The 26,131-nt window shown below is 36.4% G+C and overlaps 1 protein-coding gene across 1 annotated transcript in view; it reads right to left on the minus strand.

Moving 5' to 3' along the window:
• ATP9B (ATPase, class II, type 9B) overlaps nucleotides 1-26,131 on the minus strand; it is a gene marked incomplete at its 5' end in the record, with an annotated part of 98,068 nt that overhangs the window by 62,792 nt on the left and 9,145 nt on the right. The window contains 2 exons of the mRNA XM_010296671.1: nucleotides 12,235-12,311; nucleotides 19,376-19,451. Of these exons, the coding sequence (XP_010294973.1) occupies nucleotides 12,235-12,311; nucleotides 19,376-19,451 (153 nt within the window). The remainder of the gene's footprint in view (nucleotides 1-12,234; nucleotides 12,312-19,375; nucleotides 19,452-26,131) is intronic.

Genomic DNA, 26,131 nt, shown 5'->3' on the forward strand with positions numbered 1-26,131 from the left:
TTTTGTAAACTATTTGATATACACATCTTTCTAGTTCACGATTATCAGCTGTGCAAGTGCCACAGGGGACAGTTTAGCCTTCAGATCAGGATATTCTTCTTGTTCTCTAAATTACAAGTAAAATACATTAATATAATATGGTGCTGTAGGCTAGTGCCCTGACTAAAGCTTATCAGCTTACAAAAAAAGATTAAGGAACTCTTTTGTAAGATTCAGTTGGAACAATCTTACCAGAATAAACAGGCTGAAGAATACTGAAATAAATACATTCATAATACAAATCGACACACATTTTTGGATGTCATACTAAGCCCTGAAAGTCATTAAAATAAACACAAAATGCCATTTATATTAATTCATGCCATTTCATGATGCATGTACTTCATTTATTATTAAATTAATATTAATAAAGAAATCACTGATAGATTGCAGCTATACAAAGCAGTACGCTTCCTGCTTTACTGCAATCCAAGTTGCTCAGAGTGACTGCAATATGCAGGTGACAGCAATTAGCAGCAGATGACAGAAGCACTTTGAATTTGTACCAGATGGCAGCTAAGGGTCATTGGAAGCTAGCAAACCTTCCACAAGGAAACTGTTATGTGGTACAACTATAAAACTCCTAAGTACTTAGAAATAAATTATTCAGGTTCTTAAAGAAAACCGAAAGGTCAAAGTCGAGTATAAAATATTATGCAAGGCATCAAAAGCTCACCTATTGTTTACAGAATTAAATACATTTAAAAATAAAACAGTACATCCAGAGTGACTAACTTCACAATGGGGAGAGTCATTACAAAACTAGTAAGACCACCAGCTAATGTATTTGTTAAACAATTCATACCTGTGTCACACAGAAGGGCTACATAAACACTTTTTCTTCACTGCAAGAGTAAGAAACTGCCTGAATACATGCCTTGATGCAAAAGGAAAAAAAGGCCAGGGAAGATGCACATGTGGAATACAATGCTTTAATGGGTACCCCTTCACACTTCTGCCCAGTGCTCTCAAGAGTGTTGTTTCACAGCTCAAGCACAATTAGGTGCACCTCCTTCACAAAAATTCATTCCCCAACCACATCCCTGAATCTGTAAATACACACAGATTTGTTTCCCTTTTTTTTTTTTTTTTAACTGCAAATCCAAAGAGAGGTCGCCTTAGGTGGAGCACAGCCCTGCACTAAGTACTGCATAAACCACCTCACCAAGCCAAGGAACAAGCCAAGTTGATTTGAGCGTAAAGGAGAAAGTAATGACACCATAATAGCTGAAACACCCCAAAAGTGAGAATAAGAGGTGGCCATACAGCCAGAGAACCTTTGGGTAAACATGACAGCGGGGAATTTCAAAGGTGTGTTTAGAGAAGGTCAATGAAATGGCTACTCAGCTGCTTGTGGGGAAGCTCTTCCCATGCATAAAGCTTAAGAAATCAACCATGCATTCACAAGTTGAAGCCAACAACTTGATAGCAGAGCAGATGACAGATACATTAGCTGCACTAAAAGAAGCTTTAGAAGGAAGGTGTGACAGTGCTGGATAGGCTAGGGAGGAAGCGGCACATGGAAAGATGTGGACAGAGCTGAAGGAGCAAACCAGGATTATGACATTTGCTGTTACACAATGAGTGCAAATTAACCAAGACAGTATTTTTCAAGGTAAATGAACTGTGACAGATGAAGAATATTTTTTGATAATTTCAGCTTATCAAAGAATTAAACTTTTTTCTTCACAAAGGTGCTGCATGGTCAGAGGAAAACAAGTATGTCTAAGATTTGTGTGGAGATAAAAGAAAGAAAGTGGTAGGCAGAACTACTAAAAATATTAGAGACCAGAATTATAGGGTGGAGAAGCAGAACAATCCAAGGGGGAAGGTAGTCAGAAGAAAGTGATACGCAATACAAAAGCAGAGGACTGGTGCTGGCAGTCACACTGAGAAACAGGTACCATACATATAGCAGGCAATTAAAACACAGTGAATCAAAAAAATTTTCAGTTCCTTCAAAAAAAAGGAAATAAACTGCCCAACCACTTCCAAACTTAAGCTAGAAAAAAGGCTCTATATGATAGAAAGACTTTTTCTTTTTTCTTCTAGCCTTCAAACCTTGAAGGCATCAGTAAGAATCTTATTTTCAGCTGAGTTACAAGTCATCTATCTTTGCTTTTATAAAAGAAAATATTTGAGTGGATTCCTTGGAGACTATGAGATTAAGAAAAGATTCCACAAAGTCTCCAAATCATAAAAGAAATTAAACTGAATGCTGTTTTGTATAAACAGTGTTTTGGGATACATTCCAAAAGATATGATGGGAAGGGAATTAGCTTTAAGAGTATGAAGAGCAATCCACTCTTTGCAAACTAATCCACAATCTAAACCACATTATTATCATCCAGTACAAGCTGGAATGCTGATTTTAATGCTAAATCTATCCACAGGCTTTCACTCTGAACTGAGGTAAAAAACAAGGGCAAAGATCATATTTGTTAAGAATATGACAAGCTTGTTACTTTAAGGATGCAAACAGAACTAGGCAAATTATCTTAGTTATGATCACTATGTTCAGCCTATATAAAAACAAATACTATGTCCTGATATGTATAGAACTTGCCTTTCCCTGTATTCATCACTGTAGACTAAGATTTCAAGTCATGTGAACCATGATGGTTACTGAGCCTCCAGTACTTAGGGAAATAAATCAGATTTCAGCTGCATAAATTAAGAAGTCTCATAAATGAAAACACACAGAAGACCTGTTCTTCTGTACTTGCTCTATATATAAATTAGGCTAGGCCAGCTAAAACAATAATGACAGTAAAACATCCAAATAGGAGGAGATGTGAACATCAGATAACTGTCTATTTCAAGAATGCTCTGCAGGTCCCTGCAAGATCCCAGTTTCTGACATTTAAGATATCCCTCCTTCATAATAATAATTAAAAAATAATAAAGTAATTACTACACTTTGAACATACCCACCACAAAAAATAATCTCTATTCCTCCTTATATCATTCCTTTCCATATTGGAAAAAATTGAGCTGATTCAGAAAAATATGAAAAGAATTGTATAAATTATAGGAAATTATGCAAAAGAAAAATTATATAGGTTTATATTAGTTATTAAAGATATTAGTCACACCTGACTTTCTACACAATTGCAGTCTCAGGTTTTTAGAACCGCATCAGGAATACATGCATGCATCTTTTCTAAGAAAAGCATATAGAACAACTCCATAATTAAGTTAAAGGTTTCAGATTTCCAATAAAACACATGCAACAAGAAAAAAAACCTCAAAAATCAGTGATAACTGCAGTATATTGCTCTTGTAAGAGCAATGTAAGAACAAACACCCGATCCACAGAACATAACCTTAACACAGGAAAACACATCACAGTCTATCTCCACACCACCAGTATTTTGGTTACCACCACTTTGGTGCGCACACTGCCAGCACGGCCTTGCAGGCAGAGCATTAGGAAGGTGGTGCGGCTGTAAGCAATTGGATGGGGTGACAAGTGTCATCTGAGAGGCAATGCCCTTTGCTCCTACCCTCTCCACCTCCCAGCAGCTGCATTTTGCCAATGGCATCATTAACTCTGGCAAAAGAGCTGTAAGGCGCAATGCAAGTGAAAAAGCAAACTCCTGCAACTGGTTCGGAGAAGTGGAGGTAGCAGCTGTGATGAAGTAGTCATCAGGGACTGCCTCTTCTTACAGCTCACTGGGGTACTCAACACAAGCCAACTACACAAGGAATCTCCCTTTTGCATTGTCTTCTGTGAAATGGTAAAATTTCAAATGGTTTCCATGTTTTACCAAAAATTATTTGTTTTGGCTTAGTTCTCTACAGATAAAATACACTATATTTCTGGTGAATAAGCAACAAGTTGTTGCTATTCTGTAACTTGATCAATTTTAAGAGTTGCTCAGACTATTTTGTAAGACTAATTTATTTTAGGGACTACTAAATAGTCTAATCTACCATTGATCCTTCCTTAAACACTGGTGTAAAATCACATCGAGCTGCTGAGCCGAATTCTAACATATTCACATTTAAAACACACTAAAAGAGAACAAAATCCAAGCAACTTTTAATGGGAGTCTCCAAAACAGGAAGTGATATATCTCAGAACATCATCAAGTAAAATGCTCGGTGAAAACCACAAAAAATTTAGGACTCTGATTTAGACATGGCTTATGGCTAGTCATTCACATTCTAGAGCATATCAATTTTTATTCTCTTGTTTTCTTATAATAGGGAATGAATTTAACTATGTAGGAATTGTACAGCTTTGAATAAACTCTTGGGCTTACTGAAATCAACGTAACAGTTTGCCATTAACTCTAAAATATAGAGTAAACCCAGAAATATATCCAGAGTACAGTCAGAATTCTTTTGCACTACCAAAGAGCCATCCCCTTGCTTGTTATATTGCTATATAGCAATTATTTTGTTTAGAACTACATTGTTGCACATACTTGGCCTTGCAGTAGGACTGTAAAGAGAAAGCAGTACCAGGTCAAGTGGAAATGTTGATTCAACATTGGTGACCCAAGTAGCACAGTACCATATAACATAGCATAGACAATCTCTTCAGTTCAGTACTTGAGCAGCAGCTAGGCTGGGTGCCTCGGACAACGCACAGCAATGCTGCACACCATGCTGAATTACATGTCACTAGAAAAGACCTGTCACATGACTTGGTATACCAGTTGCATAATATGCCTAATTGTTGCTTTCAGAACAAATTAGAAGTTAGGGCACAGGTTATTCCGGGACTTTAACTTGTGAATTGATAGAAGGCCACATCATGGAACAACTTATTCTCTAGCCCAGGGATATAACAGCAAAGTAGGTAAGTGATGATCTAATATTATTTTCCAGATGCCAAAGAAAATACATTAGGATCAAGTTTGCTCTAAGGCTCCAGACATCATGTGCATACAAACACAATAGTAGCAGTATTTGAGATATAACAGTACTGTGAAACACCAAGTTGTATGAGAAATGAAGTACAATACCTTAATCTGACCACTCTCAGTTACTCTTTTTTTGTGTTCCTGCCCACGCCCCCTCCCCGCCCCACTTTGATCTCTTGTGCCCCAGTTTCACATGTGTAGTATCACCATTTTATTACTTTGGGAGAGAAGAATATTTAAAAAATATACACTGCTATTTGAGAGGCACTGGTAATGTAGATAAAAATGCCCTATCAAGTCTCTGAAGAGAAGTAATTGCAGAAGTTGTAGAGCCTGCTATAAATAAAATATAGGAGTGTACAAAAAAACCTGGTACGATGTTGGGATCACCCTGCATGGCTCGACCTTAAGGAGAAGGAGCTGTGGCATTGAGAAGCTGGTTATCTGGATATCTGGTTAGCTGGATATCTGCACGGCTCGGCATTGAGGAGAAGGAGCTGTGGTAAACAACTAAGAAGAAGTGAGGAAAACAGGAACACCTGCAAGCAGCAATCCTGACTGTGTGAGGGGCGCGTGGACAGCACGTGATATTTTGTATATAGCCAATTGCAATAGTGTGTGTAACAAGCTGTAACCAATCATGAGTGTGTGCGCAGTGACTAAGCGAAAATTATGATATATATTGGAGTCAGACAAGACAATAAATGGCTTCGGAATATAACTCTCAGAGTTGTGAAGTCCATCCTTCTCCCGCAGTACAACATACTAGTTTCCATTAAGTGAATTCTGTCCACATTTGTACTCAAAGTCAATCAAGACTTTCAGTCTTATTGTTTTCCTAGTGTTTTAATATAGTGGTATAAATCTAGTATTCTTTCAGTTTTCTATATATGAAAGAAAACCAAAAACCTCAGTTACTTTATTATGGAAGTATACTGTTTCCATACTAGTCATCTGAGGACTGAAATTGCCACTACCACACTTTTGCTATTTCAGTTAATTAGTGGTAATGATAGTAGGCAGATATTCTTTCTGGCTCAGAGTGAAAGAGATAAATTTTGCTTTTGGTTTGCCAAAACACTGCTGACTCTTTCCAAGCATCAACGTTCCTATGTTCTAGTCCTGGTTTTGGAAGAACAAGGGTGGCTCCACAGCCATTCAGCCCTTTCTTTCCAAACTTTTCAGGAAAGATGTCTTTTGTTCTCCTCCTTTCCTAACACTGTTCCGTCCGTCTCACAGACACTTCTAGACTTTTGGGGGGGGGCTAGTCTATTTTCTGTCTTTTACTACTTTCCTGCCTTTGCTCAGAGAGCACATGGAGAGAAAAGCGTCAGTACTACATTAGATGTATTTCTTCATGGCGTGATCCCAACAATTCTCCCATATACCAAGAGAGGAATTCTGTTACTTCAACTCAGGGAAGCTGGTGGTTAAGTACTTTCTTGGACAGAAGCTCTGGGTACAGGGGACAAACTAAGTTTGGGGACTACTTACTAGCTGTAGGTGACAGCTTTCTCAATGTTATCCCATACGAAGTGGAATTTTTAGAACTCTTAAGAACAGCAGAGCATACTCCAGTAAGAAGTGCTACATAAACACTTCTCTTCTTCAAAATCCTTGAAATTTGTCATTAAGAGACACATAACAGTTTTCAAAGTTATGTTTTTATCCTAGGTCCTACAGGCATACAGCCATAGAAAGCCATTCTTCTCAAATAGACTATGGACATGAAATTACCAATTTAAGGAGAAAAACATGCAACTGAAGTTTACTGGGCTCTTGCATAACAGTGTAGCAGCAGGATGAAGTCAATGCATTTCTAAGGCTCTTCTGAAGCTCTTTAGGTAACAGCAAATTCTTGGGTTTTTCTGCCTGATAGGATTTTATGAAGCATTTTCTTCACTCAGTTTATACCAACATACAACATTCATGATGTGATTCTACTTCTATTGGTGGTGAAGACTGATGGCATAACACAGAAGAGCTACTAATGTTAACACAGGTACTCAGTAACAGAAACACAAGCTGGACTCACGAATGTCAGCCTTTGAGGTGGAACAGATAAGAATGGCTCACTAATGCAACTACAAGACGTTGGACAACCAAATTTAGGGATGTTCAAAAAAGTGTGCCAAGGCAGGAGAAGCATATATTTTGAGTATTGAAAATGCTATGCTGAATGGGTAAATTGGTGAAATGGTATCAGTTTCTGGGAACACATGAATCTGCTCCAGTCACTCCATTTCACTCCAAATAAAGAAGTGGATGGGGGTGTGTGTCCTTTTTTAGGAAATATTTATCAAAAATTGTTCTCATAAAATGGGGTAGAGAGAAGGACAAGCACAGAGAAGCCTTTTAAATGTAAAGAACTAAATTTGGTCACAAAACACTAGGAAGAAAAGTTTTGTGGGAGCAGTGAGCTGATTTTGCCTCAGCTTATCAGAATATAAGTATTTTTTTATTACTTCAAGGCTCACCAGTGGGGCCATTTTCAAATAATCAAGGGCAACACACACACAAAAGAAAAATACCAGTTCTTACATTTTAGTTTGTTTAAAAAAAACCCCAAACAACAATTACAAAATCAGCAAACCACCAACCACAAGACATGTAGTATTTAGCTTTCAAGCTAGTTCAGAATTAGGAAAAAAATATTAATATTTGGATGAACAATGAATGGTTACTATGAAATTTTACTTCTCATGTTAAAATGTAACAGCAGATGTAGAATTCCATAATATAAGGCCAAAAAAGTGTTTTGAATGTTGATTGTAAGGATCAACAATATAAAAACTAATTTTTGTACTAATCTGAAGCACACTAGACAGATTACATGCTGTAGCTCCTTTACAGAGATTACCGATTTCTCAGGAGTTCTATTTAAGACAATTTCTACTTATCTGATGCATTACTGTGAACATTCTGAGTGCGTGTGTGTATATATATATATATATTGCTCAGTTCAAGTAATTTTAATGTTTCAATCTTACTACACAAAATACATTCCCTTGAATTTATTTCCACCTCCCTCCAAGTATATTATTCTTTTAACATTACCCTCAAAATCTGTTGCCAGTGTTGGAAACAGGTCACATCTGCAGAAGGGCTGTGCTAACAATCTTCTTTCTATGAAGACCAAAACTACAAAAGCAATTCTAAATTTAGATAACAAAAAAATATTCTGCACTGTAAATAGGTAAGAATGAGAACACTGCAAAATGCCAGACAAAATAAATAACTAACCTTAGTTTGTTAATTTCCCCCTTGGTTAATTAACACCTATAAATGACCTTTAGCACTGACAAGTCCAACTTCATCCAGAAAGCCAAGGTTTAAGAATATCTATCCAAATAGGATTGATTACTGATTACAGCATTGTGAGGAGCAGAATTCAATCTGATTTTTTTTTTTTTTTTGTAAGGCTGGAACTGCATTCCTGAGTAAGCTGATGTGACTGCCAATGAGGTAAAATGCAGAGCATCATTACACTATAATAATGTTGATGTTACCATTTCTACATTTATCTAAAGCATAGAACATATATAATTTTAGACTGAAATTAAACCTTGTCAGAAATCTTTTTTCTTTATAGAGTTTGGAATTAAAAACATATTGAATTGATCCATTAAGAGAATTCTCTTCCCTCTATCTTTGTGTTTTTCAGACCATGCCTGCATCCTTAGGCAATGCAACAATTTCTATAATTGTAATAAAACAACAAAGGGTTGACTTTAAGTTAAGAAAATTGTTACTTGAATGACTAAATACCTCAGGAAACAATAAATCCTTCTAAGTTTAACATACAGATAAACCACATGCTTGAACAGGTACATACATTTTACAATTTTTCGTATGTAAGTTTGCTTAAACATTACAGTTGTGATCTTCTGCTCAGTCTTTTTAGAGCAGGTCTGCATCTCTAAATTTTAGTATTGGTTTAGTCAAATAACCCAGTTTGTAGTACAAAGTACAGCAATGATGTTATGCTCCAGCAAGAAATACAACTGAAGCACCAATCTGTATTTCAGTGAAGAGAGGAATGATAAGAGAGCCAAGCCCATGTATTTCTTGCTTATTTCTGGACACAGAAGTTCCAGTTTGGCAATGTAAATTGAGAATCATAGATCTCAGTGTTTGTTTTCTCCCAAAGCCAGAAGACACAAGCATCACTGAACTATATACCCCAACAATATCAACACATTTTACACAAAGATCTCTAGAATATTATTTTTATTTGTTTTCAAAAAGCAGCAGAGAGACAGTCTGCCATTTAAAACCAGTTCCAAATAGTAGTTGGAACAATTCTTCTCTAAAGCAGAAGAGGAGGCAGACTTATTTCCTCTCAAGTTTGCAGCAATATCACAATGGATCAATTTAATTTCAATTTTGTTTCAGCAACAGTTAAGTGCAGATTTTTTTTTAAATGTTCAAATCTTTAATCTCTCAACTGTAATGTCTCTTTCTAATCTCAAAGACTATTTTAGACTCCCTTTGCCCTCCTTCTGGCTCCTAATGCTACATACCCTATCCAACATGTCATCATTACTGTCAAGCTTGAGAAAACACAGGAAGATTTCCCCCTCCCAAATACACAGAGAAGGAATGAACTGACTACTGCTTGCCTACCTGCTGCAAGGCTAACCAGCACAGAATATCACCTAGAGGTAGTAAGTGACTTATTTTACAGAAGTATGCAAACCAATCTCACCCTACGGTAGAAGATACAGACAGTAAGACACTAACTCCATGGAACGGTAGAATTAAAACTACACGTTAAAAAATGTTGATAATTTTTTTTTTTTTTGCAATGTATTTTGTCACTCACTTATCTGTGGTAGCCTTAAGTGTTTTTCTGTTTTCAGTTCCCAAATCCATCCTCACTAGTCATGTTATTTGTTGGCTACTGCTTTAAACAAGTATGTTCAGTCCACAGAGGGAAAAACCCCATGCCAATATTACCACTGAGCAATTGGTACACAGAAGACTCATTTACATATTTACAGAACAATTTGAAAGACAGTTGATGCAGACTTGATGCAGTTTATGTAGAAAATAGGCTCTAGAGAAGGTCTTCACCTGCTCACTATAAGATAAAGTGTAAAATTTTTAAAATATTCTACAGAGCAACAACTAAGACAGAGACCGTTAAAGCAGGTAATTTTATATATACTATATTAAGCCTCGTTCTTCACAGTTAGTAGATTCCTATCAGATAACTATGATACAAAGGACTAAGCACCTCCAAGGAACAAACGAATATACATATTTAGAATACTGAACATCTTACTAGGTCAGTAACTCCTTGAAAGGCCTTTGGACAACTAATGAGTACAGTTTAGTTATACAAGCATCACCTGTTCTACCATCGGCAGATAAAATGCTATTTAAAAGCATAATTTCTAATTAAAATAGAATAGATGATTTCTTTTCCCTTCCTATTGGAAGGGACCTACAACGATCGTCTAGTCCAACTGCCTACCCAGTTCAGGGCTGGCCAAAAAGCTACCTCAAACACTGACCGGCATGGGGCATCGACCACCTCTCTAGGAAGCCTGTTCCAGTGTTTGACTACCCTCTCAGTAAAGATATGCTTCCTAAAGTCCAGTATAAACCTCCCCTGAATTGTTCCTAAGCTAATTATTTTAGATAGTGTTCATATGCTGATAGTGCAATATATGCCAGACAATATTATGAGGATTTGGCTCAGTGTATGTGCATGCCTGTGCATGTGTACATGTAGTATTTGGCTTCTTAGTGTTTCATGAAAGTTATAAGTTTATTTAGGTTCCCACTGTAGATGAAAGTATACAACATTGAATTGGGAGCAGCTGTAACATTAAAATATTATGCAAGCAAAGGTGGTACATGTATTGTCATAATAGTAAAAGCCATGCTGCAGTTTGTCAACATGCTGCTGGAATCTCTTTTTTGTAGGTTTACCTGCTACTTCATCTTTTGCTGATGAAAATTTGGAGCAGCTATTTTAAGATTAATAGTCATTTTGAAAACATCAGGGAAATTTTAAACACAAATCCTTTCACCTTTTGTCATAGTTTTTTGTGTGAAATACTAATGCAAAAAAAAAAGTTTATCAAACATTTACTAAATGTCTAGCACACCTCCAGAATCTGTTGAATTTGGGTAAAATGTTACATTTATGCATACTCCCCTATCAATTTGCCATATGAAATAATTTCATTTTAAACACCTAGGAGAATTACTTATTAGTCAGAAGTTGTTCAGAATTCTTAGCAAAAGATTCTGTTACTCAAGGGCTCATCTTTGTATCAGATGGAATAGAAAATAATTATGCACCATAAACATTCTGGTTCCATTTTACTCTATTATTTTAAAAGGTATGTTACAAAAGATAAAAATAATAAAAGGCCATCTTAATCCACGTAATGGCACATATCACCTGTCTGTCAATGAGACATTTAAAAGCATCTCTTTATTAGAAACACAAATCAATACACTCAGGGGACTGCAATAACTGCTTCAAGCAATTTGTATTATCATTTCATTCTTGATGTTCCTACTCAGAGCAACTTATTATGAATGGTGTGAAAATAGCAACCTGTCACAATTGATTTTTTTCTAAACCTCTTGCAAGAATTTTTTCCTTTCTTAATATAATCAAGTATCTTCTTACTAAACACAGGTCTAGGTTGAGATACAGCCTACAACTGAAGTTTCCTTTCTTTATAATTGAGGGCCCTCCTCCCAACTCACATTAGAAACATTACCAATGAAATGAAGAGCTATTTGCTTTGTTTTGAACTGAAAGAACCTTGTATAGAGGGAAGCACTCAAACTTTTGGTATCTTTTCAACAGACAAATCTCTTGACAATGTTTTCACTGCTTACAAAAATCTCTGGAAGAGCATTCTGGGCACTGACTGGAACCTCAGTTATCTTGCTCTACTTCCTTTGGGAGCCCGAATAAATTTTAGTAGTCTGTTATCACCATTCCTTAAAACTACTGTGTAGCTTTGGCCAAATACTTTGCAGTAAAATAATCTGAGAAATGAAGTGGGAATTAATATTTAGCTGTAAGGTAGAAGTATAAAAGTCTGAAGATGTGCCTTTATACTTCAAAGACAAATGTCTCCATTAGTACCTGTAACACTCCTAGCTAAAGGAAGAATAATTTTACTTCTGAAATGAGACTGAGGCAGAATTCACTTCTCATACCAAAGTTCAAGTCCAGCACACATGAAATACATGAGAATACGAGCTTGTAGATTTTTGGGTTTAAGTACATCTATTTTATGTTTTATGAAAACAAAAAGTAGGAAATCCCACAGTAAGGCTAACTTACCTTATTTTTTGGATTGGATGTATTCATTACACTTCGAGTTTCCTTGCCTGTGTAAATGACAACACCAATTACAGTTCCTGAAAAACAAATGAAAAGTAAACCAGAGGTGTCAAGTAGTTAAGAGAAAATTTGTCTTAATTAAAACCTGCAGTAATTTACAGTCTCTCAAACAAATCAGTTCTATGAAAAAGCCCAAACATTTATGCATGTACACAGTATTGTGAATGTTGTTTTTCAAAATTTACTATGAAGGATCATTGCAGTTTCTTTAATTAACACCATAAAAATGACAACATGCTTTCCTTCTTTTTAGTGGAATTGGTACTTTCAATGGAACTGGTTAAAAACTTATATTTGAAGTTAAAATTGTCTCCAACTGTTTTCAGAACTTAACACACAGCATAAATAACTGCCCTTCACGAGGAATACAAAAATGAGTACAATTGTGCTGAATGCATCATACACAAATTGCCTGCTAGCTCTATTATCTATAATGAAGTAGAATCTAGTTCACCCAATTAATTACTTCGATGGAATTCCATACAAATATATTCGTCTGTTCATGAACTTATAAAAATGATTGCTCAGTTCCAGTTATCTTTTAGTCCATTTTTTAAGAAAGCTTGGCTTCAGCATTACTAAACAAATTCTTATATTAAATAAAAATTTAGGTTTTTATTAATATGCCACCACCACACACTCTAGTGCAAAACAAAACCCTTTTTTCTATTACTTTTTCAAGTGTACTGCCATAAAACCATTTCAGGTCGGTCAGTAATGTGGTATTTTTTTGTTGTCTTCATGCTATAAAGAAATAATTAACATAACTTGTCAGAAACACCCTGCTCAGAAAACTTTAAAAACTGTAGAAGTATTACACATTTGTCTGACATTAAGTAACTTAATTTGTTTTTGGCAATCAGGACCATGTGCAAGACCTGCTATCACTATTCTTGAAGCACAACAGGTCATAAAAAAATTGAAGGAACACACACAGAAAAAAGATGACAATTAAAAATGTTGGCATTAAAGAAAGGAAGTTTCATTTACTCAAAAATGAGAATGTAAGTGAAAACTTTGAATCCACATACAAAACATCAGTGATTATACATTACATCTTCTGGACAATCAAAAATTAGTTTTTCTATTCTTTTCCTCTCCATACTAAAGCTTTTTCTTCAGACTTTCCTTGGCATAACATTTTCCCCAAAGCTAGTTTGCCTCTGCTGACAGTTCCACATGCAAATCTGCATATTAGTATACAGGTAACATGCTCCCTACACACCCCAAAATTCCTCCTGACTTTTGTGAAAGTCATTGATCCTTAATTTCTGAAATCTTTCTGCTGGTCTCCAACCAATGCCCATATCCCTTTGGGGCACTTTATTTGGGAGCAATCCTCTGAGATGACCCCTGTCCAATGGTCAGAACACACTGGACAATATCCTCTAGGGAATCCCCTCCTGCACACCCCAACTATCTCTGCCTTTGTAGCTCCTTAGTTCAGTAAAAGTTGGGGAGGACTTCTCCATTCCAGCTGGCACCTTTCCACTAAGTTTCACCTCGCTAGGCTACTGCAGCTCAGGAAAACAAGCTGTCCTACTTGTCTTGTATTTTGCTCCTTGAAAAGTTGGTTTCAAAGGTGAAGGTCAGATAAAATCCATTTTGACTACTGAACTTTGATCATAATTTTGGCTAAATCTGACTGAGCTGCTGCTTTTACTGAGGCACTGATCTTTGATTTTGAAATTTTGGGGCTGTTAGTTACTGGCACAGTATCATTGGTAAATCTAGGGTTCCTTACACCTGAATTACATCAGTGCAGGGAATTCCAAGCCTAAGTTTAGTGTTGTCTCACAGTGGTTGCACCAGGGACAGTTCTGGTGTTCTGGAGCAGTTTTTTTACCCACTATTCTCTCTCATTATCCTCAGCAAATCTAAGCTTAATTCCAGCTGTGAGGAAAGATGCATACCTGCACTAAACTCCAGCCTGGCCCACAGCAGAAAGAACTGAATCCAGTTTGGTGTTCCTGGAAGCGTAGCTGTACTACAAGCTTGGGCTTATTAAAAGCAACAACGCACGTATTTCTTTCTATGGGCCTTTATGCAAACTGGCTGTCATGTAAATTGGGCAACCACTGATTGGTAAGGGCAGAGTGATTAACCAAGGAGAGAGAAGTTACAGGAGATACCACTAGAATAAACATATGGGCCTGGAAAAGAGATAAAAGAGGACTTGTGCAAAATTAACACACACAAATAGTCATGCATACTCTGAATCCGGTGTGTGATCATATTAATTTTTGGTTATCTCCCAAGCACTATGTGAACCATATAAAAACAAGAGAGTGCTCAAATTAAAATAGTGTGTAGGACTTGGCACAAAATAGCGCTTTTTACAGCTGTGCAGTTATACAAATTTTTCTGATTTTATCTAAAGTGACTTTACAAGACTGACACCTGCTTAAATGATCACAAAACTCCATTAATACAAATCTGCTCTTAACAGATATCTCAGCAGGTCTCTTGGAAAACTGCATTATCTTGTTTAGAATTTGAACCACAGTGATCATTACAGTAAATGGAGAGTAAAAAGTCCATACCGTAGTGGACCTTTTGAGGATTTTTTAGAATTTAAACTGCTGACTTTCCTCTCTCCCTTTCCAAAAGGAAATCTACCAAATCGTTCAATAAAGACAAATACCACTGTCAGTGGTCACAAACACAAGTGATCTGAAAGATAAGTAATTTTATTAAAGATAACCTAAGAGGTTTTCAAAATACTTAGTGGTTTAAATTATTTAGTTATATTTAAAGTTGTTTCTTCAGTGAGAACAGGTTTTCAAGTTTTCACTAACCAAAACTTCCTTTCCTTCAGGCACTGTTATTAATTCCACAGCAATAATATAGGTATTAAGAATGGCACATAGACTCTGTACCTTGCTGCTACCTTTTTGAAACTCACTGGGATGTTGCCTGTAAGTGGAAAAAGTCCGAATATTTTTTCCCATCTCACTTATTAAGGAATAACAAAAGGATGGCTGTATGCTTTGGACTCGAGAGAGGGGCTTTTGATTTCCACCCCTGCCAGAGGCTTCCAGTGTGATCCTGGCAAATTAGTCTTTGTACTTTCTGTGGTTAGGAATAAACATTATACATGCAATCACCAGATCTCTTTCAGGGCTTTACAGCAAGGGGCAGAAAGCACTTCAGATTTGGTAGCCGTAGGAATCTCCACTTAGTTATCTAAATCATCAACACTGAGACTAGAACATCTGGGTATATAATATATACTAGCTGTGACAAAATGGTAATTTATTTTTTTCTATTTAGCTTACTGTTATTCTAAGGGGTAGGGAGATGTACTGAAACCAAGGGAAGTAAACATCTTCCAAATGTACAAATTTAAGAAGTCTTGCTCTCCTGAACTTTATTTGTTGATATAAAAAGGCTGTGGAATAGTTTATTCTTGAGTTGTTTGACACTACATGATTTTGTTGAACGAACTTTTTGGCTCCCAAAATTCAAAAAGAAAACAAAGATACTCTTAAATTCCAGCAAATATTTTTCCTGTCAGTTGTACTGCTCTAGCAATAGGCTTTTTTTTCTTTTGCTGTAGAATCCATTATTGTAGTAGCCCGATATTTTCATGAGCTTCAGTAATCTGCATTCAACACATAGTTGATAAGATTCCTTGAAACCTTCATACATTTACATTTACTGTTACTGATCTGCAAAACGATTGATTTGTGGTGTCTCTCCCCTAGAACTGTCAGGACATCAGCAACCATAGCTCAAGTTTTCTGAGGTATTCCCCACATAATTCCCCAAACACTTTTCCTAGCCTGACCTTGACCCTCTGTATCACCTTGACAAATAGAAATGGCATAGTGTCTTGGAGATAGTGTGCTCTCCTTGCCGATGCAACTTGTTTCATGTAATATGTTAAAGGGAGTATCAGGAAATACAGCATACATTTAGTCACTGGAAGGAGGAAAATGGGAAGGAGAACCCCCTTGCCCAACAATTGTCCTGTATGTCCTAGTATGTCCTATGCAAAAACCTTTTTTTTTTTTTTTTTTCAAATTAAATATGGCTTTGTATCTACAACTCAGCTACACATTCCTTTCCTGGGTGACAGTGATGTAGCTCCCTGTCTCCACTCCGGAGACTGACAGCAGTAGTCAGTAATAGGTCAAGATAATAGTGCAGGTTGACACAGAATATTTTGTTAACAACCTCCAAGGGGTTGGCAAGGGCATAACATAGTCCCAAGAGCAACAGGCCACATATTTGCTTGGCTTAGTAACAGGTGATATCCAGACTGCTTAAAGAGCACTGGCAGAAGCAGCCTTCCAAGCTAGGGTGCCTTGAAGACTGACATACTGAAGAGTCTTAAGGTAAATGAAGAGATGTACAGGCAATGTTGCAGGACAGAATTCTACTCCTTACCACCTGGGCACAGGCTACAAACACACTTTCCTGAATCCAAGTGGCAAAGCAGTAGGTTAGATTTGTACATAGACATCATATATTTTGGGGTGAAAAATACCTGCATGTAACAGAACTGTGAGCTTAGGCAGTTAGGAGACTGAAATAAGATACAAGTGTGGCTGAGGTGAGGTAGCTATCTACAGACTACAAAAACAGTACAGACTTTCACACACTACAGGCTGTTTATTCTTCTGTTTTCATGGAATTTGAGTGGCACTTGTCTGCAGAGGTTGTGTGCAAGCATAATCTTCCACTAAATTTTTCAGATATAATCAAGGACTATGACAGGCCATGGTAAGGGAGGGTATGCAGAGGTGCCTGCAAACTTGCGTATGCTGAGTCCACCTCTGACATCCTGCCATGGCAAGGCTTTAAGCAAGGCAGTTTATATGTGTTTATAATGCATTCAGACAGTGACAAGTGTTTTTATTAACAAGGTTTTCAGTTGTCAGAAATCTTGGAAGTTCAATTATGAAGTCTAATTCTTTTTACAAAACCTATCAAAATTCAAATTTAATTAGCTTAGCATCAAATATCCTAACTTAAGCTGTGTACATTCAACTTGGAAGTGAGATGAAAACAAGTGAATGATACATCAGTTATTTAGCAAATCTAGAACATATTAATTTTAACTATCCACTAATTTTTTGCCTTATGGTCTTCATCATGACTATATACACAGTGCACCTGTATGACCTTATAAATTCCTTATTAGATAACCAACAGACTGAAGACAATTTTCTACTCCTCATTAAAGGCCTAATCCTGTCAAATGCTAAAATTACCTCCCAGAGGTGTTGAGCAATTCTTAAGATCTGGATTTATGATGCCATACAGAACAAGCGAATATCCAAACAGAAATCCTACATGCTTGGTAACTGCAGTACTTACATGAGAGGAGCACATTATCACAGTATTAACTTGTAGTTAATACATGAGATGACATATGTCAAATGAATGATATACCAAAGTTTAGATTAAGAAGAAACAATTAATGTCACAAAATCAGTTACTGAAGCAAATTATTTCTCCGCTACCTTAATTCAACCAACTTCTGTATGCACATCATAACACCATCTGTAATTACTTGATCACATGTTATTTTTCCCTCCAGAAGGGGCTGCAGTCTTGAAGAGCCATTCAATATTTTTTACTTCGTATTATTCAGTGAGTTGCCCTGGATCTCCCTTAGAGTCTTATTCCACTATTCAAAACCATGCTCCAACAAGAAAATTATCCTCTCCTATGTTTTTCTACTGCCATCATTAATAATGAACCTAAGTCCTTCATAAACAATTAAACCTTCACAAGACCCCTCAGAAGTAAAAACAACACAAATATAGGCTAAGGCACACATTTTAAGGAGCACTGTTTTTATTAGTTTGGGTGCCAACTTTAAATGTCAGATGAAGACGTCTCAGACATTAGCAACACTTCTAAAAAAAAAAATCAAATCATGTACCCTGGAAGTGAAAACATGAACAGTCTTCAATTAAAATTCAAAATTACTTAATCAGAATTACTGACGTTGTAAACGTATGCTCTTTGATTATAGTCTTCCCCCATATATAAATTTGGGGAAAAGCAAACTCAAAACAAATTTACACAGTATTGAAAATTACAATTCACAAGCAGCATCTTTTTACAGATCTTGGCTACTTAAGTTAAAAACCTGAGGACAATTTTAGGCATCATCCATTTGACAGAACAGTTTTAGAGATAATAGTTTCCCAGTGCAATCAAACCAAACAACAGTGAGCATCAAAGACCGTGACTATATTTTCAGATGCTGGAAATGAGTGCTAAGTAACAGACTCCTTTGCCACCTCCTCAGACTTATCTCTTCCCCACAACCCCCTAGCAGGTCCCTCATTCATATAAGAAGCCTTCATATTAGCCACTAACTTTACAAGTTAGGTGCAGACCCTTTTCAGAAATAATGCTCTCCCAACTCCTTATTCTTAGTCTTTTTGTGCAGAAGAGTAACCACAGCCCTTTTTTCTACAGTCCTTTTAACTTTTCTTATGTAGAGCAAAAACTGAAGAAAATTTTCTGCTCTTAAAAAAGTTACAATGGCTTAAAGTCTGAATACAGCATCTAGATGATATGAACTCATATCTGAGACACATGAAATTTAAAATAATGGGATCTAAACATTAGTAATAATTACTGAACTGTATAACTGATCTATATTTTCTGATTAAGATTTTGCCTGATAAAAGGCTTTAAGCAAACTTTACCCGCAGCATAGAATATACATAAAAGAAAAAAATCATAAATGCAAACCCACCCTTGCTTTTCAGCAGGGCCCTATCCACAGTAAGCTGAACAGACCATTTTACAACTTGAAGTTTTAATTAAAGCAAAAAGGTCAGTAACTTTAGTGAGGTACAACGGACAGCACTACTGAAACAGAAAAATTTAAGTAAAAAAGCCAAAACTATTAGGAGGTTTAAAAAGGTATGAAAATATTGTGAGTAGCATGATGAAACCAATGGGAAGGCAGACAACAGAGAAACAAGAGATTAACAGCCCGGAAGACAGAAAGATTTTTCAAAAGCCATTAATATTTCACATTGTAAAAATAAAGATACGCCTCCACAGAAGTTTTTAGCTAGGTTATCAGCTTTTCTATTGCAACACTTACCTGAAGCAACAACAGTGCTTGCCCATAATGTGTTTTCTATGCTTAGGCTTTCATGAACTGCTGGATCACTGTCTTCCTGTTAAAAATATGAGCAGCTAATAAGTAAATTAACATCATAGTCATAGTTAAGAACAATGCCAAACCACCTGAATAACTTGCACAGGGTGCCTACGTCCTTGTACCAATCACCGTGTAACAGTATTCATTGCACATACTTTATTTGTCTGTATATACACACAAAAATAACTTTCCAAAAAGTGAAACAATGACTGAAAGTCACATTACTTAAAAATAATTATATTCAAAGAACTAAAGTCAACAGTGTTTTAAAAGGAACACATTCTTTTCCTCAGATGTATCAAACTGCAGAACAGTTTGCTATACCAAGCAGTTAAGGAGAGTTACAAACACTAACCACCAAAAATTAATACTCTGTCCTGGATGACAATTTATATAATCTGTAATTCATACAGCAAGTTATGGTCATCATCATTTTGCAACCCAAGCTACATCATATCAACTTCAGGGAATAATATTTAGACTTTTAAAAAAGAAATGCACACTTGTGTTGTCTTACCACATACTTGCAGAATACATATACAATGGGAAAATACTTTCAAATATGAAATTGCTTCCATGATTATTTTAAACTTTCCTTTTTTTCATCCCCTCTTTCCTCCCAAGCAATAACAGTCCACAGATTGTAAACAGACTTAATCTCTCATAACCAATTTGGAGCATGTACAGATTTGTTACTCATTAGCAGCTGTGACGTGCTGTTCACAACTAAAGGAAACTTCAGGAGGTAGGAAAATCAAGTGTATTTGATTGAGTTACAGATCGTGCTAAACATTTTGCAGGAAAAGGGGGACCACTGATTTAACAAAGTACACAATAAATTCTATATAATGTCAATAATCAAAACTATGTCCATTTTTCACCTCTATTTTGAAACAACCACCAAACACAGGATGAGCTGCTTAGAAATCTTTGTTCCTAAAAAAGAAAAGTCTCAAACTAAACAGATATATTTTTGCGTGTACTTCAAAAGATCCCTACATAGCAAGGAAACTATAGCTCTTATACTCTTACGTGAAGCAAAATCACTGTTTAAAAGGCATAGAGAACCATCTGTGAAAAACAGAGGGGAAGAGAGGGAGGATATGGGTTTTGAATCAACTCATACAAGAAGTAGAAATTCTGTCAAGTCATCCATGTTTTATAAGATTAGTTTTTCATTAAGAAAAAGGAGAAAATTTTTTTGATTCTTACCTAAGGAATTAATATTGCAAGAATTATTTGACATATTCCTAACAATTAAAATACATTAGGTTTGAGACAACAGCAACCGCAAGCCCACTCTGAAGGAGCGACACAATATCATGCAGGAATTTTCAGTAGTTGGGGAGTACTACAAAGAGCAGAGGTGAATTCCAAGATATTGCTATGTAACAGAAGTACTTCATATTGACAGGTCAAGGAATGTTCAGCTGTAGAAAGCTGAAAATCTCTCTGAAGGTAAAACAGGACCAGCAGCCAGAGCAATATTCAAAATTATTGGTAGTTTTAGTAACACATGAAGCTTTGATCACTGAAACATTAAATACAAGAGTATTCTGATCTAGCTCAAAAAAGCAGCATTTGTGGCAATTATCAATCATCTTTGTAGCACTTGGTAACTTGCTTCTGAGATGAGTACCTTTGATGGGGTTCATCCACAGCCTAAATTTTTGGATTTTTCCTAATTTCATAATGCTTAGATTCCTGGTTTCATTTATTATTGTTCCTGGGTTACTTGGATTCTGTGATTATTTCAGCCTTCTGAAAGCCTAATTAAGCAGTGTATAGACATATAAGTCTTAGTAGAAATTATCCAAAAATACTAGTTTTTCCAGAGGAAGAAGCTACTAATATAGTCAAAATCCTATGTTGGGGGCATGGCAATCAGTGGAGACATTGCCATCTACACCTACAATGTTGAAACATGACCATGTCCAGTGGTAAGTTTCCATGTGGAACTTATGTAGAGGCTTCAGAATCTGTTTCTACAGGGCTAGAAATGGGCCATAGGGGAGTTGAAAACAGATATTGAATTTTTTCATTCCTATCATGGGCTTTTCAAGAATTGCTGAATCTAGCAGGACAACTTTCCTGAAATTCTTTCAGGACAATGCTAATTAGCCATTTGTGACAGGAGTGGAAGGCTGCCACTTTCAACCCAAATGGTGGGCCTGGCACCAAACAGAAGTCTTAATTTCACACAACTTGCCATAAGATGCACAGATTGTTTTCAGTCAGCAACATACATGCTAACCTTGATTACTTCTCACAAACTGTTCTGCGTAGTTCAAACTGTTTCAACTTGCTTGATTTTTACAATTCTATCTACCATCATACACTGCAAAAAAGGAAATTCTTCAAGTATTCTGAACAAGAAATTTATAGTTTCTCACTGCATCACTAGGTCAGCTGAAAACAATGTATAGGTGTAAAAGGAAAATGTTTTTATTTATAAGAACTCACTACTGTACCTCAAAGAGAAAATCATGCTACAGTGTCAGAGGAGTCTCCAGCAGGCATATAAAGATGATGCATGCTAACAGAGATCTGACCACAAAAATCGCATATTTCAGTCAAACACTGCAACCTCATGGAAATGAATGGGTCAGTCAATTACAATCATCAACATACAGTGATGACACAGATGCGAGTAGCATACTTGCGATGGATTTTGTCTCAATAAATGAAAAAGTTTTTGTAATTTGCCTTCAGAAGTTCCATACAGAATACCCGTTGTCTATAGTGGGACTCCAAAGAGCTCCCCCAAAACAGAGAGACAATTTCCCATCTATCACTTATCAAAACTGCAATCATACTGAAGTAGTAGTTTTTTTGCATTGTGTCGAATTACAGCATGAAGAAAGAATTTCAATTTTGACAGAAGCATTGTGTTTTAACTAGCCATTAGCACAGAATTAATGTACAGAATTAGAGATACAGAAAAGCTGTAGAATTTAAAGAAATGTTTGCTGCTGTATCTTTTCATACCTTTACAATTGTAACTTTAGGTAAGACTAAAGCAAGACTTCAGAACAAAATAGCTATAGAAAAAATGCCTATGATTTAATAGCGGGGTAATACTGTAGGTTAATATATCCTACAAAAGCAGACATATGAAATTCCATATAGTGAAATGTAAAGTGATGCATCAAAAGGAAGAAAACATCCCAACTTCAAAGTGATGAGCTCTGAGCTGATCAAACATACTCAGAACTCATAACTACTCAGAAATTGTCATGACTACTCAGAAAATAAATTTTGGGATTATTACAAATCTACCAAAACACTAACTTAATAGTCAAGAAGAAGCTAAATGCTTTGCATTACTAGGATAGAAAAAAAACAAAAAACAAACAACAACAAACCATGCTACTACACAGAAATCCATGGTTTGCCCAAGTCTTAAGTATGTAGTTTTAAATATCTCCTCCTCTGCCCTCTATTCTAAACAGAAAATAAAAAGAACTGGAAAATATTCAAAAAGGGCAACAAGGGTGGTCAATGTAGCTTCCATAGTAGATACGACTAAACAAACCTGAACTCTAGTGAGAACCATGACAGAGATCTATGAAACGGGCACCTAGAAAGGGAGGGTGGATACCACTGTCTCTTACCAAAGAAGAAAGAAGTCAGAAACGAAGCCAGCAAATTAAAACAACAGGCAACTGCACTTCATAAAAACATGTAACTGACCTGTACAACTTCTTCCTGTTTGAATACTAAAAGGTTACAGAGGTTCAAGAGAGGACTGCGTAAGCTTAAAGAAGGAAAATTCACTGCAGGTTACTTACAGAAACAAGCTCTAACTCAGAAAGTTCCCACATAACAAGTTGTTAAGAGACAGAAGAATCTTCTGAGGAGGCATTACCATCTCCTTACTCTTGTCGTGTTCTTTCCCAGCAGTCTGCTTCTGGCTATTGTCAAAAATAGGATACTAAGCTAGGAAAATCCTTTTTTCTGCCTTAGTTTATTCTTCAGTTAGCATTTAAGATAATGAATTATGAATCTCTTCCGTGCTACAAGAAGAAATCTAAAGCCCTGCAGTGATTATGGAGAGTTGACAACACAGCCAGGAAAAAGTCACTTGTCCAATGTCTACCTCCTACAAGACATGAAATGTCTCCTTTAGGGTCATTCAAAATAGGAAAACATCTAATGAGCTGTATCTCTTTCCACTCATGCCATGCTCATCAACAGAATGGTTTGGCATCAGTTAGCTTCTGCTTATTTCATTATGATCCTTTCATGTCTTTACACCCGTATCTAACATTTCCACCTTTCTACACTTCATTCAATTTACCAAATACCATACCTTCCATACCCAAACAGAACAATGTATGTTTTGGGATAAATGAAATCCATCGCTCTGTAGTATCAGAAATTTGACATACAAGGGCTTCTTTGTCCAGCTGACGAAGTTTCCACTTAAGTTCTGATGGGTTGAATTTCGTTTGGCATCTGTGTGTTTATTGGTCTTTAAATTCTGTATTAAGTTCATTACCAGAGTAGTGCAGTTCAGTATTGCATTAAAGCTTCATACTGAGGCTCAGTTTTTGAAGTCGTGTGCAGTATTGATCATAGAGGTTTAAACTGCCTACAGTTCCTACTCTAGAAAATTAGTCTGTAGCTCTCGCATGTGCAGAGAAAAAAGGAACAGATGAGCCGTGAAATAAAAATTTAATATATCCTACTCTCAGTCTTGAATTTATAGTACAGCTGACCAATGATCATGACAAATTTAAAGGAGCCATTTAAAAGGTTTCAAAGCTATAATTTATTAGAAAATTTTTCAAATAATGACAGAGGCCTTTGAGACTAAATACCTAATCCTTGAATGAATCAGTGTACCACTTCCATTTGACCTTTTCTATCCCTTATTCCTACCTGACGGGATGCAGCACAACCACCCAACTTTTGTAGGAAAGTGGAAGAATACGTGTTAGTTTAGTTGCATCACTGAAAGAGATTCCTTCCTCAACCCAATCCCACAGTAATTACTCTTGCTATGTTCCTTTTACTGCGATATGTATTTTGGACAGGGTCAGATTAGGTTCTGCATGTGTTGGCTCCCCAGTCTAGCTGTGCATATGGCTGTTAGGGCCAGCACAAAGATGGTGAGTAAAAAGCAGCTGCAAAACATAATAGCATTCCCTTCAGTGGCAACATAAAACTAAGCCAGACTGAAGTGAACACAACCATTGCTTCAAAACAGGTAATTCTCTAACAGCAAATACAAAGTAAAAAAATGACTCAATATTCTCTCTACTAAAATACAAGACTTATCCAAGAAAACATCTGTATAATTAGCCCCAAGCTAGAGATTCTACTTATAAATGAATACACAATTTTCAGTGCTCACATCTCAATATGTATTTTTTCAAAGTATCAACAGCCACATGCAACAGGTTTTGTATCAAGGTAGGTTTTTTTAAAACATCTGACAAACTGCTATATTGGAAAAAATGATATCAAATAGTTCTATACCATAGGAAAAAGGTTTATTACAGCATATGAACTAAACTCAAAGGAATCAGTTCTCTGAGATTTCTATGAGAATTAAAAAAAAAAAATTTAGCTATATTCCTGTGCTGGTTTTGGCTGGAATAGAGCTAATTTTCTTCACAGTAGCTAGTATGGGTCTATGTTTTGGATCTGTGCTGAAAGCAGTGTTGATAATGTAGAGATGTTTTCATTATTGCTCAGCAGTACTTACACAAAGTCAAGGCCTTTTCTGTTTCTCACCCCACCCCACCAATGAGTAGGCTGGGGGTACACAAGAAGTTGTGAGGGGACACAGCTGGGACAGCTGACCCCAACTGACCAAAGGGATACAGTACACACTGATGTAATGCTCTACAGTACTCCTTGGGCTCTCACTGGTAAAAGCTGGGTTAAGTAGTAGAGTTACTTTTTATTCTCTTTCTGCAGATATGTGTTTTTCTCATGCTTTTTCAGAATTGATGAAATAGGTTCCTAATTTATCAAGCCTACATAGGAGCACCAGACAGAAAAGAAACTCTAGTAGTTATGTCTGTGTAAAGCCCTGTTCTATGCATCACTATTTCAAAATAAGCTCAGCCAAGACATGGATGATGCCCCAAGAACAAACAACACGATCTCATACATTTTCACAGAACACCAATTTAGCTCATCTATTGTTTCTCAGTAGGATGTCCAGAAAAGGGGCGAGGAGGAAAGGAATTAACATATGCCGTTATTTACGGGCCAGACATGGGCTGCACGCCCACGCAATGACACACACTCACTTTCATGCACTGACTGCATATCCAAAATCCATGGAGGGCAACGGAAAATGACTTCGTGTGAAGCTGGCAGACATCAATAGAGTACACCAGAGCTTTAACTCCTCCTGACGTGGTTATGCAGGTGTAATGCAAAAGGTATCTTGTCAACTACCAAGTTTGCTGTGGATCTATTTCTCACATAGAAGTACTTCAGAGAAGTTGTTCCCTCATAAAAACTCCAGAGCTGTGCACTTAAGTTTCTGTTTTGTTTTATGGTCATGCACTTTTTTAAATTATCTAAGTTTGTCTTCTTCTTTCTACATTGTTAGTACTCTGTCTTCATAATGGGGAAAAAAAAGAAAAGAAAAATCAATGTGCTATTACCCTGTCAACCTACCCTTGCAAGAATTCTTTGAACATCAATGCTTAAATAGGAAAAATGTATGCATTA

The sequence above is a fragment of the Phaethon lepturus genome, unplaced genomic scaffold, assembly GCF_000687285.1.
Source record: "Phaethon lepturus isolate BGI_N335 unplaced genomic scaffold, ASM68728v1 scaffold4331, whole genome shotgun sequence".
Classification (NCBI taxonomy): Eukaryota; Metazoa; Chordata; class Aves; order Phaethontiformes; family Phaethontidae; genus Phaethon; species Phaethon lepturus.